Source organism: Mytilus californianus, unplaced genomic scaffold (genome assembly GCF_021869535.1).
Source record: "Mytilus californianus isolate M0D057914Y unplaced genomic scaffold, xbMytCali1.0.p SCAF_18, whole genome shotgun sequence".
Lineage (NCBI taxonomy): Eukaryota > Metazoa > Mollusca > Bivalvia > Mytilida > Mytilidae > Mytilus > Mytilus californianus.
In genome coordinates, this window is record NW_026262666.1 from 11194575 (window position 1) to 11209086 (window position 14512).

Genomic DNA, 14512 nt, shown 5'->3' on the forward strand with positions numbered 1-14512 from the left:
AAGAATTTAAAAAAAACACAAACTGCCCCACTCTTGCAGCACAGTGGGATTGGTGTTGCTCAATCTTTAGTTTCTATATAGTTTTTTTGAGAATTTTTTGTCTTTTCAAAGTTTTTCATTTTTTTTGCCATAGCAATGACAGTTTTCTTTGATTTATGAGTTTAGAATTTGGTATCTTTGGCCACTTTTTGAAAAATATCTGATGGAGTTTAACAGGCTCAGGTTCTATACAATCACATGACTGCAGGGCAGTCTGTCTCATTGCAGACAGATACACACATACAAAGACAGATACACATGTATAAAGACAGATACACATGTACAAAGACAGATACACACATACAAAGACAGATACACATGTACAAAGACAGATACACATGTACAATAGTGACTGGAGTAAAACACATGTCATGGATGATTTTGGAAAAGAAATAAAATCATTGAAATTTATGAATACAAAACCCATAGTCACTTCTATCAGTTCTTGCCATTATCAGCTACAGTTGAAAAAAATCCATGAACTAAATATAGAATCTACCACTGCATCGAGTGTGATACGATATTTATCCACTCGAGAAAGTTAAATTTTCAAATTTAAAACGCGAGGCTCGCCGAGCGTTTTAAATATTTAAAATTTAACTGTCAAGAGTGGATAAATATCGTATTACACAAGATTTGGTGGTGGAATCTGTTTCTCTAATGATTTTCAAACAATACACAGGCAAATTTATTCCTTCTTTTCGAATGATCTGCAAGAAGATGTGTTCTTTCTATGTGACGTCATCAGGCATGGTCGCCTTTTTTCATGCCGTCACAATAGGAAATTCAGAGGAGAGCAAGAAAATTCGACGTCATAATCAGATTTTAACCCATGAAGAACTGAGATCAAACGAACCACACATTGATTAAATTTTTTTTATACAATGGGTGCAGAAAGGGATAAACTGACGAAGAATTAGAGAAACAGTGTGATCTCCATCACATATGACAGATATAATGTACCTAGCCATATCCTGATGTAATGAGAGCAAATTTTAAATTCCTATAGACATGATAAAAAATAAAGAATCAAGATTTTATATCAGTTTGTCTATAATGGTGTAGGCTGAAAGAAACTTACTTGTCTAAGCACTGCAAAGCTGTTTCAATTTTTTCTAGAAACACAAAACAATCAGCTTTGTATAAAAGAACTAAAACATCACTGTCCCACCCTGTTTCTCTTGTTTTTGATTCTTCAGAATTTAGTCTTTTTCTCTTGCTGCCTTCTTGCAAACTAGCACTCTCAAGTGTATCAGGTTCTATGTCACTGATATTAACAATTCCAGTTAAACTTGTGTCACATGACATCTGATCATTTTCTGATTGGTTATGGAAGCTGAATGATGAGTTCTGGGATCCAGAGGGGAGACAACTCAGTACTTGATCACAAACTGCTACACAGTCATTATAATTTTTAGCCTCATGGAGACAATGAATAGCTTCAAGATGAATGCTTTGAATCCTGGGAACTGTAACCAAACTATTTCCAGAAATCTGCAGAAAAAAAATCAATGATCCAATTTATAAAAAGTCAATATAAATGTAAAAACAATAACTAATCAAAAACAATCCATTAAGGTTAAATTATCACTATATTTTAAATGTTTTATATAAAATTGAATTTAAGCGGGTAAATCTTTTGCTAATTTCACTTTAATCAAAGCTCAATCAGGAATTACTAGAAGCTAGAATTATGTTCTATAGATTCACAATTCAATTCACAATAATAATGTGGTAGCAGCAGAATATTACATTCAAAAAATAAAATATGAGTTTAAAAATATATTTCTAACATAAATGTGATAATTGGATAATTCATATATGTTTTTTTTCATTATACAGTTCATAAGTCATTTGCCCATATATGTGTAAAAAACTTTTTTAGTAAAGTTTAATCACAGAGGTAATGTTCCTGTCCCATTTTCATTTAAATAAAAAAAAACTTGTTTTTCTCACTCCAATTGTTAAATTCATTATGGTACATGTATTGGTAATACATTTTATTCAAATTTGTAAAGTAAAAATGGATACCAGTAATTATATTATCAGAATATAAATACCAATTGTCATATCAATATTATCAGAATATAATTATCAATTGTCATATCAAACAAAGGTGTAATGGAATTTTAATATAACACTAGAACACATCCGCGACATCGTTGGTCTGTGACTGAATAAAGTACCTATGCCTTATTTTTTAGCCTGGATTTTCAGTATTCATATTGTCATTTGATAAAGTCATGCTGATCATAAGGTGCACAGTTTTCTCTGCTTTTAAAATCTTTCTGTTTGAACCCGTCATGGTTTTCTTACTACAATATAGTAGTGGTACTCCAGAAAGTGGAGGGAAGAATAAAGGAAGAACTACAACCGGAAACTACATGTGACATATACTATTGGTATCTGTATTGGATTCGACCCAGAACTTGTTAATTATTGGTAATATTAATTATGTGGAAAACAAAAGGGCCTGGAATGGTGTAATTTCTAATCAACACCATTGTCCTATATCAGTTAATAACTTTTTTAATTGAATTTTAATTGATATAACAACTTTCTTTTCCTTTTTGATAATCTTTTTTATTATTGCCAGATATTTAATTGTTTTTTCCTGATAAGAGGACTAATATGATTGTTCAACTAGATATGATAAAATTAAACAACTTTGAATTTAAACTGTTACTTTAATTGTATACCAAGGTACAAATTGAACAATATAAAAAAAATAAGAACGAGCACTTCTCTTTCAAATCTCACCACTTCTCCCTCTCAATTTCAAAAAGAGAAGTCACTTCTCCCTTTGATTCTGAAGTAGTGTGAGCCCTGAAAGCGAGTATCTTGAACAACAGGGCGACTAGATTTCGCTTTTGACGGTCGGGCAAAGCGAAGTGACGGACGGGAGAGCAACTTTGTCGCCCCAGTCGCCTGTTAGCGTGAGCCCTGAGTTATATATACAGTTGAATTCTTTGATTCGTTGTTTTTGTGTCATGTTGGCTAACAAATTGGACCTCGTTATTTTAGAAGTATAGATACAGAATCAAGCTTACTAAAATATAAATAATAAAAGAACAGAGTTCTAATTTCCCTTGTGTTGCACACATTTTATCTGGTCAAGAGCAATAATAACTAAAAAAAATATTTTTTTTTGTTCTAAATTTTTTTTATTAATATCTCAAAAAAATGTAGACTTGAAAGCCCTTACAATGCGATTTTCCATATAATAAATATTTCCAAGGGACATAACTCTTTTTAAGATAGTTGATCAGCACTGATTTTTGTAGGCTGATATAAACCTTTAAAGGTTTGATAAAAATATGGTTTGCAAATTTGAGAGCACCAGAAAACAAATATTTGTAAGGGGCATAACTCTTCTTTTTTTTTTTTTAAAGTTGATCGGCACTGATTTTCGAACTTGTCCCAAGCAGTGCTGATATAAACTGGATATACATGTAAGTTTGCTAAAAATTTGGCAAGAACTGTACACTTGAGAGTGCTTACAATACCATTTTCTAAATAATTAATATTTTGAAGGGACATAACTCATTTAAAAATAATTGATCAGCATTGATTGTCAAAATTGTCCATTTCTAATATACATTTGTAAACCTCTGATATAACTTTCATAAAAATCTGGCAAGAATTATACAAATGAAAGCACTTTCAAGACTGGACTCAAGCAGCAGTGAAGCCCTGTTTTTCTATTATCTGCCTTGTGCACAACACGCCCATACAATATTCAAAACAGGCATTTTTCACAAACATTATGGAAGGATTTTAGCAAAAGCAGAAAACAAAATTATTGTATAAATCTGTTACTTCATACAATGAGAGAGGGTTTATAGTATGGACTGATGCAACTTATACATCTGACTATGGGTATACTGATGTTAAATAACCTTCTGGTGAAAGAATTAAAGAGAGAATTCATAGATTTTCAAAAATGATTCACTTGAAATTCCTAAATACATAGTTCTTGAAGAACAAGAATTTCAGCCATTTTTGTGAAAAAACATGTTGTATTATTGTACATCATCTCATTTTTGAAAAACAAGATCTCAATCAGGAACACATACGCTGTCAGAATCAGGAACTTGTTGTAAATCACATCCACCATTTATGAAAGGTTATACTGCTTTATCTAGATGGTTTCCCCTTTTTGCTGACTTGTGATAAGGGTGGTCATCATATCCCATCATCTGTTTTGGAGGTGACAAAAGCATATTTTTTTGGTAACAAATCTCATCTTGGTGTCTTTCGTACATATCAAACAATATTGCTCGCCTTTCTGCCCATGACACAGATGGATCGAGAGTTTTCTTACAATTTAAAATTTCTTATTTTTGTGAGGTTTTCACAAATATTTCACAGCTTAGAGGACTATTTTTTATTGCACCAATTGAACAAAGAGATATATGGAGATTGCAGCACCTATATTGAGTGTGTGCTGTAGAATGAGTCGGGCCACATTCTGTAATTCACCCATCCAAGGAGAAAGCCAAGAATTGATTCCAATTTTTTTTAACCCAGCAACATGAGCAAAGCACTTTTTCTTATCCAATTGTCCCCTGTGCATAAGCAAGAGTGCTATGAACATTTCAAATTCCAATCTTGATAGCAATCAACAATTGCATCAGCAGCAAAGTTAAATTTGTTGTGTATTAAATCTATTTTATTTCCAAACTTTGCAAAAGCTTTACAGATTTCACAGTTACACATTTCGAAAAGATGTTTGTTTTGAATCTAAGTTCTTTATTAAGCCATATTTCTGTTCAAATTCTCAAATAGGCTGTTATTTTTCTTTATGAAAAGAGTGCAGTTCTTTGATGTGTGTCTAGTAACAAACTGGTGAAAAGGTTTAGTCTTTGTTATGCCATCTATGTGTAATTCATCTGCTGCTTGATAAGCACCACTGTCTGGGTCTGTTGTAAGGTATTGGACTTCCATGTCATTTGATGACTTTAGCTCTTGCAGCAACTCTTTTGCCCATGTTTTTTCATCTATAATACTTTTTTTTACAGAATTGTTGCAGTACAGTCTTTACCCAATAATAAGGGCTTACCTGATTGTCTCAGGTGTTTACCCTTTAGTTTATTATGTACAACTAAACCAATTATATCATGTTGCTGTGTAATTCTTTCTGCCAAGCTATATACAACTTCAGTGTTAGGTTGAAAACGTGTGTTTCCCGCTCCAGAATACAATTTTTAGTTGCAATTGTACATTCCATGTGAATTTTGTCTTTGCATTTTTGAATCTTTCTTGCCTCATTTTCATATCACTCTGTTTTTTCTTCTATTTCAGGGAGTATTTTGTTGCACATATTCTGAATACCTCGAGCTGATGGTGGTGACAAACTTGTAGTAACCTGCTGCTGCGATAGGTGTTTTACTCATTCCAACAATAAGTCTTACATTAACCTTCTCTGCTTTTCTGCCTGGTTTGTTTGAAAAATATTTCTTTGTACAATGAAAAAAATTAAGAACAATATATACAATGTGTACATTTCATCTGTTCTCTGGAGCCATATCCTCTTATTTCTTCAACATTCATGTCCCAGTGTAGAAATCACACTGGGGATAGGCTTGCATGTTCCTTGAATGCTGTATTCCACAATACTGCATTAAGGTTTATATGGACATTATAATTTGACCTGCTTTCTCTTTTCCATGGTGCGCTTGTACTTTTTCTCGTATATCCCTGAAAGTGAGATTAATTTGCCATTGCATTTACACAGCAAAAGGCAAATTGAGAATATTTTAAATTTTAATGTGAATTACCTCCCCTAGATCATATAGAAATGCCAAACTTGTTCTCTTTTATTACTTCTTTTCTTGAAATTTGTGAAATTTGAAATCTGCTTACTTTATCTAAAATTTAACGCTGATTTTTTATTTTAAATGTATTTATCACCTGATGTGTATTTCATTTTAAGTAATTACTTGAATTTAATTAAAAATAGAGTTATAACTTCATATCTCTTAACTGATAAGTAGAAATGATATTTTGTTCACATTTATAATTATTTTGGTAATTTGAAATTACAAAAGACATTTTAAGAAACAATTTATTGTTAATTTGTTATTTTAATAGGAATCTAAACAGTTTTTCCTGATTTTGGTTGTGTCACTGACATGCTCTACTGAACAATTTTCCCCTGACTTTGGTTGTGTCACTGACATGCTCTACTGAACAGAACCAGCAATAACTGTCTTTCAGACAAAGCAGCGACAGGTCTCACTCATAACCTTCACCAAAATGGTTGACTGTGGAATACTACTAGGGCAGTCTTCACCCTCAACCACAGGCCCACCATCCCAGGCATGTAAAAATGCTGTTGGGCCTGGAAAAATCATCTCTTCAAGCCAATAGAATCTAACTAATTTTTTCATAAAATTCAGCTTCGGGCCTGTAGATTTAAAAGTTTATCTTGAAGACTGCTAGGGGTTGTTTAACAACCTTTACTACCCATGAGGGTCTCGCAAGGTTGGCCACTGGGGAATAAAGACAGGTTTACCTAGTCTTTTCTCTTTTAGCTACAAAACCAATTTAGAAGTGGCTTTATTTTTGCTGTGCAGATTGTATAAAATTGCACCCAAATCTGGTTGCTATGATTGATTGTTGCTTGTTTAACATCTAGTGGCAAATGTGTCATGCATATTTAGGACAACACCTGGTTGCAATGTGAACATTTAATCAAATGCCTCATATATTGATTGTTTCTTACTAATGTCCAGTGGCAAATATTTCATGTTATTCAGGATGATGATGAGCAGCCTACTGTAGAAGTATTGTCTGCATGTAAAAAAAGCCTTTGCAACAACTCCTTGTGGACCATGTATAGTGGGTGGTTTCTTACAGAGATTTGTATTCAAACAATTAGTTCCCCTAAATTCTGTTTTTTAATAAACATTTTACTTTACTTGTATAGTACTGGTGTCATTTAAGTACACAAGCAAATCCAGATATCTTTGGGAAGCATCTTCGTACCTACAATTAACAAAAATGTAAATTAATATTTATTATCTAGCGGCTCTTCAACGAGTGGTTTGAGTAACTTGACAAGACCTGATTGCACAGATCATTTCAGCCTGCCACCACTACAGTACAGGTTACAGTTCATCAGCAAAATTATGATATAAAGAACTCCATCTCCAGATAAATTGTTTTCTCAACTTTTTACCGTTGAATGTGTAAAAAAACAATCCCCATCAATGAAACTAACAGAAATATATTGAAAAAATTGGTTAAATACTCTAATGGCTGGATTGTATTATTAAAGACTTTTGCAATTTTCAGGCCCTATACATGATAATAACACTAGCATTTCATATTCTTTAAGAAGAATCTTTTTCTTCACCAGTAGGAAAAGTGGTATCTATGCCACTGTCATACAAGTGAGAGGTTTAGCTAGAAAAAAAACCAGGTTTAATCCACCATTTTCTATATAAGGAAATGCCTGTACCAAGTCAGGAATATGACTGTTGTTTTCCATTCGTTTGATGTGTTTGAGCTTTCGATTTTGCCATTTGATAAAGGACTTTCCGTTTTGAATTTTCCTTGGAATTTCAGTATTTTATTTTACTTTTTGATTTATACAAAGGAGTAGGCTCCCTAGTAAGACCCCTTTTTGGCCCCAAATATAGTGTTTTATAAAGTTGTTAGAAATGTAAACTTTTAGCTATTTATTGGAAAGAAGAATACTTTTGTTACATAAATATGGGCTGTTTTTTTACAATACAGTGGATATACATCAGGTACTAGCATCATTATTTCATGCAAAAATACTGAAATCTTCACAATTTTAGCCTTTGTGCTATTTTCCAGACGTTTTTTGTCTAAAATGGAAGTGGCCACACTTGTTTTCAGTCTTAATATTTAAATATATGTTGTATTTAATGATAATACCTGACATAGATAAAGGTCAAGACTGAACACGAATGTGGCCACTTCCATTTTAGACAAAAACATTCTGAAAAGTGACGTTTTATGACATATTTGATAGATTTTTCATATTTAGGCTTGAATTGTATCGTGTTTAATGATAAAATCTTTAACATAAACTAACTGAATCGACTGAAGTAGACACTAATGTGTTGAAAAAATGTCCAAAATCTTTCATCAGATGTATTTCAAATTTTAGGCCGAAATAAGCCATTACCAGACCTTCTCCTTTTCCAAAACCAATGCAAACTACAATATCCAAAGTGAATTATGTATAACAGGACAAATCTTTACAAAATATGAGTATTCTCTATATTCAAGAATTTCACTGAAATTTATCTACAAATAAATACCAGTAGATGCAGAACTACTGTCAATACACAAATATTGTAGTAAGTTTAAAGGTTTTGGGAAGTAGTTTATTACACAAAATTGGAACACTGAGTTTTACCATCTTGTGCAAAACTTACGAAAATGAACATACAAAGAGAGATGCACAACTTCATTCTATACACAAACATTCTAGAAAGTTAGAATTTTATGTTTTTAAACCTAAGAGGACTGTGAAACACAAATAAGGGACTAATTTGACTTTTGATAGGTACACATTTACTTTTTAAAACTAAATTACTATATAAACTAATCCATTGAATTTAAAGCTAATATACTTTTTTAAAAGTAAATTACTATATAAACTAATCCATTGAATTTAAAGCTAATATACTTTTTTAAAAGTAAATTACTATATAAACTAATCCATTGAATTTAAAGCTAATATAAATGAATAATTAGTTCCTCAGACACCTAAATATACCAATATTTATTTCATTAATCATTTATTCTAAAGTCTACCTAGTCAAAAACATTGGTCATTTAATAATCTTAAGGCAATACCAGATAAAACCAATAAATTCACAGAAATAAACAAACTAAATGTTTGATTTCTTTGCTAGATTTCTTTTATTGATATTACTCCATGGCTTTGTTCTTTAATTCAGTTGTGGTGTGATCGTCTGTTTGAAAAGAATTCCACTTAAACCAGTGCTAGGAGCAGTCTTAAACTTTCAGAGAGGTTAGAGTTTTTGCTCCATGTTGAAGGCCTCATTGTGACTTTAGAGATGGAGAACAGCAATAAAAGAGCTGTTCCTTTGCTTTTTGTGTTTTTTGCTGTGCATGGACTGATTTTGTGTCATGGATGGACACCCCGTATCCTTTCTTTTCAATAATACTACTCAACATTACCCAAGTTTGAATAATGACCTGCAAAATGAAAAACTTATTTTATCCCAAGAAGACTCACATATTTAGCTGTGAACATCTACATGCTAGTGTATACAGGACTTGACACAATGTTACTTCTCCATTTGTCTCATGCGTTATCTGTGTAAACATGTCCTGACTGTAATCTGTTGGTTTAATATCAGCATTCTGTAGTGCCTGTCAATAGAAAATTGCTGTAACTATAGACTATAATCATGTCATTTTCAATATCGGCCAGGGTATCATCCAGATACTCCTATATCAGCCCATTGCGCAACTCAAGGGCTCACATGGGTCGAGAGATGATACTAGGGGTGATATGGAAAAGGATATATTATAATCTATTTATCACATATTTAACAAATGCTTAATAAAGCAGAAAAATTTAATTAAGTCTCTGGCAAGATACATACATTTTTGTTTTCTCCACTGAAATATTTTCATTATCATGATTATTACAACGAAAATACTATGCTCTCCAACAGTTTGTATTTTTATACACGATATAGTTCATGAATATTATAATGTCAATGTCCCCATGTTCAGTTTCAACTTTGACAACATGAGCATCTTCCTCGTCAGCTATTGCATGCTTTTAAGAACGCCTATGACATCTTTAAGAACAGAGCAGAAATATGCCTAGGGCAATTCTGCAGCTATTACATATGCAGAACCGAATGTTTTCGTAAACAAATATGTTATTATTCACCATATCATTTACTTTATCGATGCTACTCTTGATACAGCAATATATGACCATTTCATAAAAATGTTGCTAATTTCCTGAGATAGATTTTTCCCATCCACTAATTATGAATGCCATGAAAGTGTACCAATGTACAGGTTAGAACAATGATGTTCAACCTCATTGAACTTGTGTCTAGCAAATATCCATAACTAATATCTTCAATATGAAATCCTGAAATATGATACTTAATACAAGATCCACAAGGAACTACTTACAGATTAAACTAAGATTCATGTAAATTAGGAAATGATTGCATGTATTTATTATCATGATTATTGCAATTTCGTCATGCCAGACCAAAATGTGAGAATAATCATTGCGATTACAGGAAAAGGTGCATACAAATATATACAGTCTACTCTCATTATCTCCAAGTTAGCCAGACCAGAGAAACCCATAGTTTGACTCAAACGAAAACCAGAAGTTTGACAGACCAAGGGACACAACTCTTGCTTAGCTTGATAAGGCTAAAATAAATCCGGATGAATATGGGTAGGGGATCGATATGCTGGTCTCAAATCTATGTATTTGTATGTTATGGTCTTTCATTACTATAATAACATTTTAAGTTTTCGTCCCTCATTTATTTCTTTGTACAGTTACAATTTTTTACTGTGGATTTTAGCCGAGAGAGTAATTTCCAAACAATCTTAGCGTTATCTAAAGTTGACAAAATTGTTCATTCTCGTATACAAGAGATTTTTAGATTTTTCATTTTCTTTCATTTCAATCTTTTTCTGCAAGAGAAAATACAAAAAGATTAAAGACGCTGATTGAGTAGTTTTGAGTTGATCACCAATGGAAGTCTTAATCCTTACTTTATACACAACCAAGCTCATTAGAGTATGATTACAGTTAATTGTTTTTAAAACATTTTAAATAATTTTTCATAAACTATAACAATGCATCACTAATTATTTATCATGGTGATCAAAGATAATATGAGGTAAACACTCGTGGAAAAAGAATGTCATAAACCGATTCAGTGGTCAGTGACCGGAAATTTAATTACATGTGTATTGTCAGATTAACTCTTCAATCTATTTAAATCCCTGAGGTCATGTTTTGACATATGTGTATTAGATTGAGATAAATAATGAATTTTGAATGCTTTTGTTAACCTTTGGACCGTAAATTTAGTTTGAGTCAACCGAAATTTCGATTCATCCAATTTCGACTTATTAGGAGTCGAATTACATATATTTATATGAAACAAAGTTTGAGACCACAAGTAAACTTCGAGTCATCCGAAATTTCGAGTCAACCGAGTTCGAGACAACGAGAGCTAACTGTATATATAAGAATTCAGAATTCTTATTATTGCGATATTCACCCAGTCCCATTTTTTACAATGTATACTAAAAACCTCTCAATAATTTCTGAATTTACAGTAATTAAAACTATCGAGAGTCTTCCATAGAAATCAACTATTTTTTATATATGGTATGTATGGTATACTCACTGTTGACAACAGATTAAGAGATTCTAACTCAGCCAGTGTCATCCCTAGGGATCTGTATTCTAGAGATATGTTATACAGTGGTAGTAGGAAAGAGAAATCATGTTCTAATGCCTCCCTGAACTTCTGTATTGCACACTGGTGCTTCTCCTGAAATTGAAGTAGCATGAAACTGAAGTTAAAAGTTATACAATTGTATACATTAAGAACAGACATGTTTTTGGGTTAAAAAGAAATGTTAATGGGAGGATTCAGCACACACAAACATGTTTAACCCAGCCACATTCTGTATGAGCCAGTCTTTAAGTTAGGAGTCTGTAATTCAATGGTTGTCCTTGATGGCTGTCTGTCATATTTATTTTTAGTATTTTGTATTATGATAAGTCGGGCTGTTGGTTTTCTTGTTTGAATTGTTTGACATTTTATTATGTGGGGGTCTTTTATGCAGGTGTAGCTTGCTATACAGTATCAATTTTGCTCATTGTTAAAGGACTAACAGTGATCTTAAGCTTCTTGCATCTACGTCATTTGGTCTCTGGATGATAGTTGTCTCATTGACAATCATATCACATCTCCTTATTTTCATATTGATTTTAAAGTTAAAGACATTAATAGACCCCAATAAAATTGTGTGTACAGTAATTATAGTCATACAAATATTTGCATGTGTATATGTGTGTACAGCAAAAGAGTGATACACATATTTCCAAGTTATGTGTATGTGTGTGTAACAAAAAAAGTGATATATATCAAGGGTCTGGAAACGGTCATATTTGCCAGTCATGTCCTAAGATGAAACTATTTGTCCTAAACGAGTAATTGGGATTTAGGACAAATTTTATTTTTTTACAGAAGTAATTTCGGTCATTTCATTGACTCAATGTTTGAAATCGGATTTCTTAATCGCCATTTTGCACTTGTGATCACTTGTTTTTGCTTATAATCCCTTTCCTGTAATAAAACTGCCACTACAGTAGTTTGATAATCCTGAAGGCCCTCCTAATATCTATATCAATGCCTCCGGGAAACATTGGCTAATGATCGCTTATCACTTTTTACCTGTGGTTTTAATTCACACCTGACAGTGATCACAAGCTCAGAATAATATCTTTAAAACATTAAAGTTCCCTGACAAGTGTATTCATTATTTATTTACTTTTCATCAAAGATAGTCATCAATTCTGATTTAAAAATTAAATCTAAATTTACGTAGAAAAAAGTATTTTTTCATGAGTAACACATGTGCTTTATTTACTATGTAATACGCATGCTTGAAATTGTCTTCAGCAAATTTAATATTTAATCGTAAAATGTAAATTGATTTCATGCTAAATTAAACGAGTGCAACTATTATCTGTTATATTCAAACACTTTTAAAGGTAATAAAATAAAAAAGCCGGTGATTTCCTGTCAATTTGATAAACACAACAAATCCCGGAAATGAATCCGGAATTATTCGTACTTTAAAATATCGCAAACTTCCGGTTTTAACTTTTGTCAAATCGAAAGAAACGTAAGCAATGTCTGAGAAATTAACCATTTTGAGTCATTAAAATCATTTCAATTTTAGACTGTTGCCTTCCCTAAACTGTCCTTCATGGTAATATGGTAAGACATTTACTTAGTAAATGCAATGAAACAGCAATACAAGTTCCGGTCATGTTCGTTGATGCTATGAATATAGTCAAGTTGATATCGACAATTTGAAAAGGGGCACCAACTTTTCAAAAATCTCAAAATGACAGAAATTGTCTGGAAAAATTTCTGGATCCTTGATATATATATATTTTCATGTTATGTGCATGTGTGTAGAGCAAAAAGAATGATACATATTATTTTCATGTTATGTGTATTATGTGTGTAAAGCAAAAAAAGTGATACGTACATTTTCATGTTATGTGTGTAGAGTAAAAAGAGTGATACAGTAATTATCACCTCATTACAGTTTTCTTCACAGAAAAAGGAAAGATGGATAAATAGAAACACACAAACAAGTATACCCTTTCCTATGGAGGGAGGGAATAATTATTGATTTCATATTTCAGAATGTCACCATAAAAATACCTGAATGTCAACTTACCAACTTAGACAATGCTAAACCAAACAAATGACAATGCAGAGCCTTCAATCTACTGGTCATATCAGTGTGGTCAATGGCCAGAGTGGTTAATACTTCTACATAATTCTCACTGTAGTAATCCTGGCATGCTGAAATCACACAATGATGAAACTTGTTAAAAATGATGTTAAGGAATTGGAATTACATATTTATTGCGAAAATACTTCCTCGTTCGTACAAGTGCAACTAGTATGATTAAATCTATTCAAAGCTATTTAGATATTATTAGATGTTGGAATCAAAATTGTAGGTGTAGTGGATGAGCTGATTTCATGAAACTGTGTAGATAGCTTTTGAATATTTGTGTTGGTAGATTGTTGTCTCTTTGACATTTTCCCTGCATCCACTTTTTTCATTCTACCCTACAACCCCCTTGAGTACAATATTTTTAAAACCACTCGAGATTGTTAAAATTTCAAAATTTAAAATGAAAAGTTAATAGAGCACTTTTTTAAATTTGAAAACTTAACTATACAGAGAGGATAAATATTGTAACCAACTAGGTAAAATGGTAGAATTTGTTTCTCTAATGATGCAATGGAAAATGCCGAGTGCAATGTTCTGAATGGATATAGCAACAAATTACACAAGAGAAATTTTATGAACGTGTGATTTATCAAAATTGACCAAACTGGTCAGAACCTGTTTAAATGCATACAGAATTTGAGAAATAAATTTATCTTATTGACAAAAGGTTCCTTCCATAAAATTATTTGCATAAACTACACTGCCCAATCAGCTGCTATCGACTATTTTTAGATTTTTTTATGAACAAAAACACATCATTGATGTGTATTGATTTATGTCTATGTACCGTAAATTGGGTTATTTTGGTTGTAGTTTTATTTTGGTTTATTTGGTGCCTCCAATGAAAGTGCCAAAATTAAACACAGGAAAATAAAGCAAACACTAAAAATTGAAATGCCAAAATCGTGTACCGGTA

General features: G+C 32.1%; 1 protein-coding gene across 1 annotated transcript in view; it reads right to left on the reverse strand.

Moving 5' to 3' along the window:
- LOC127726714 (uncharacterized) overlaps positions 1 to 14512 on the reverse strand; it is a 74994-nt gene that overhangs the window by 38095 nt on the left and 22387 nt on the right. The window contains exons 8-12 of the mRNA XM_052234186.1: positions 13531 to 13658; positions 11454 to 11600; positions 9284 to 9420; positions 6963 to 7029; positions 1121 to 1533 (exon numbers count right to left, since the gene is read on the reverse strand). Of these exons, the coding sequence (XP_052090146.1) occupies positions 1121 to 1533; positions 6963 to 7029; positions 9284 to 9420; positions 11454 to 11600; positions 13531 to 13658 (892 nt within the window). The remainder of the gene's footprint in view (positions 1 to 1120; positions 1534 to 6962; positions 7030 to 9283; positions 9421 to 11453; positions 11601 to 13530; positions 13659 to 14512) is intronic.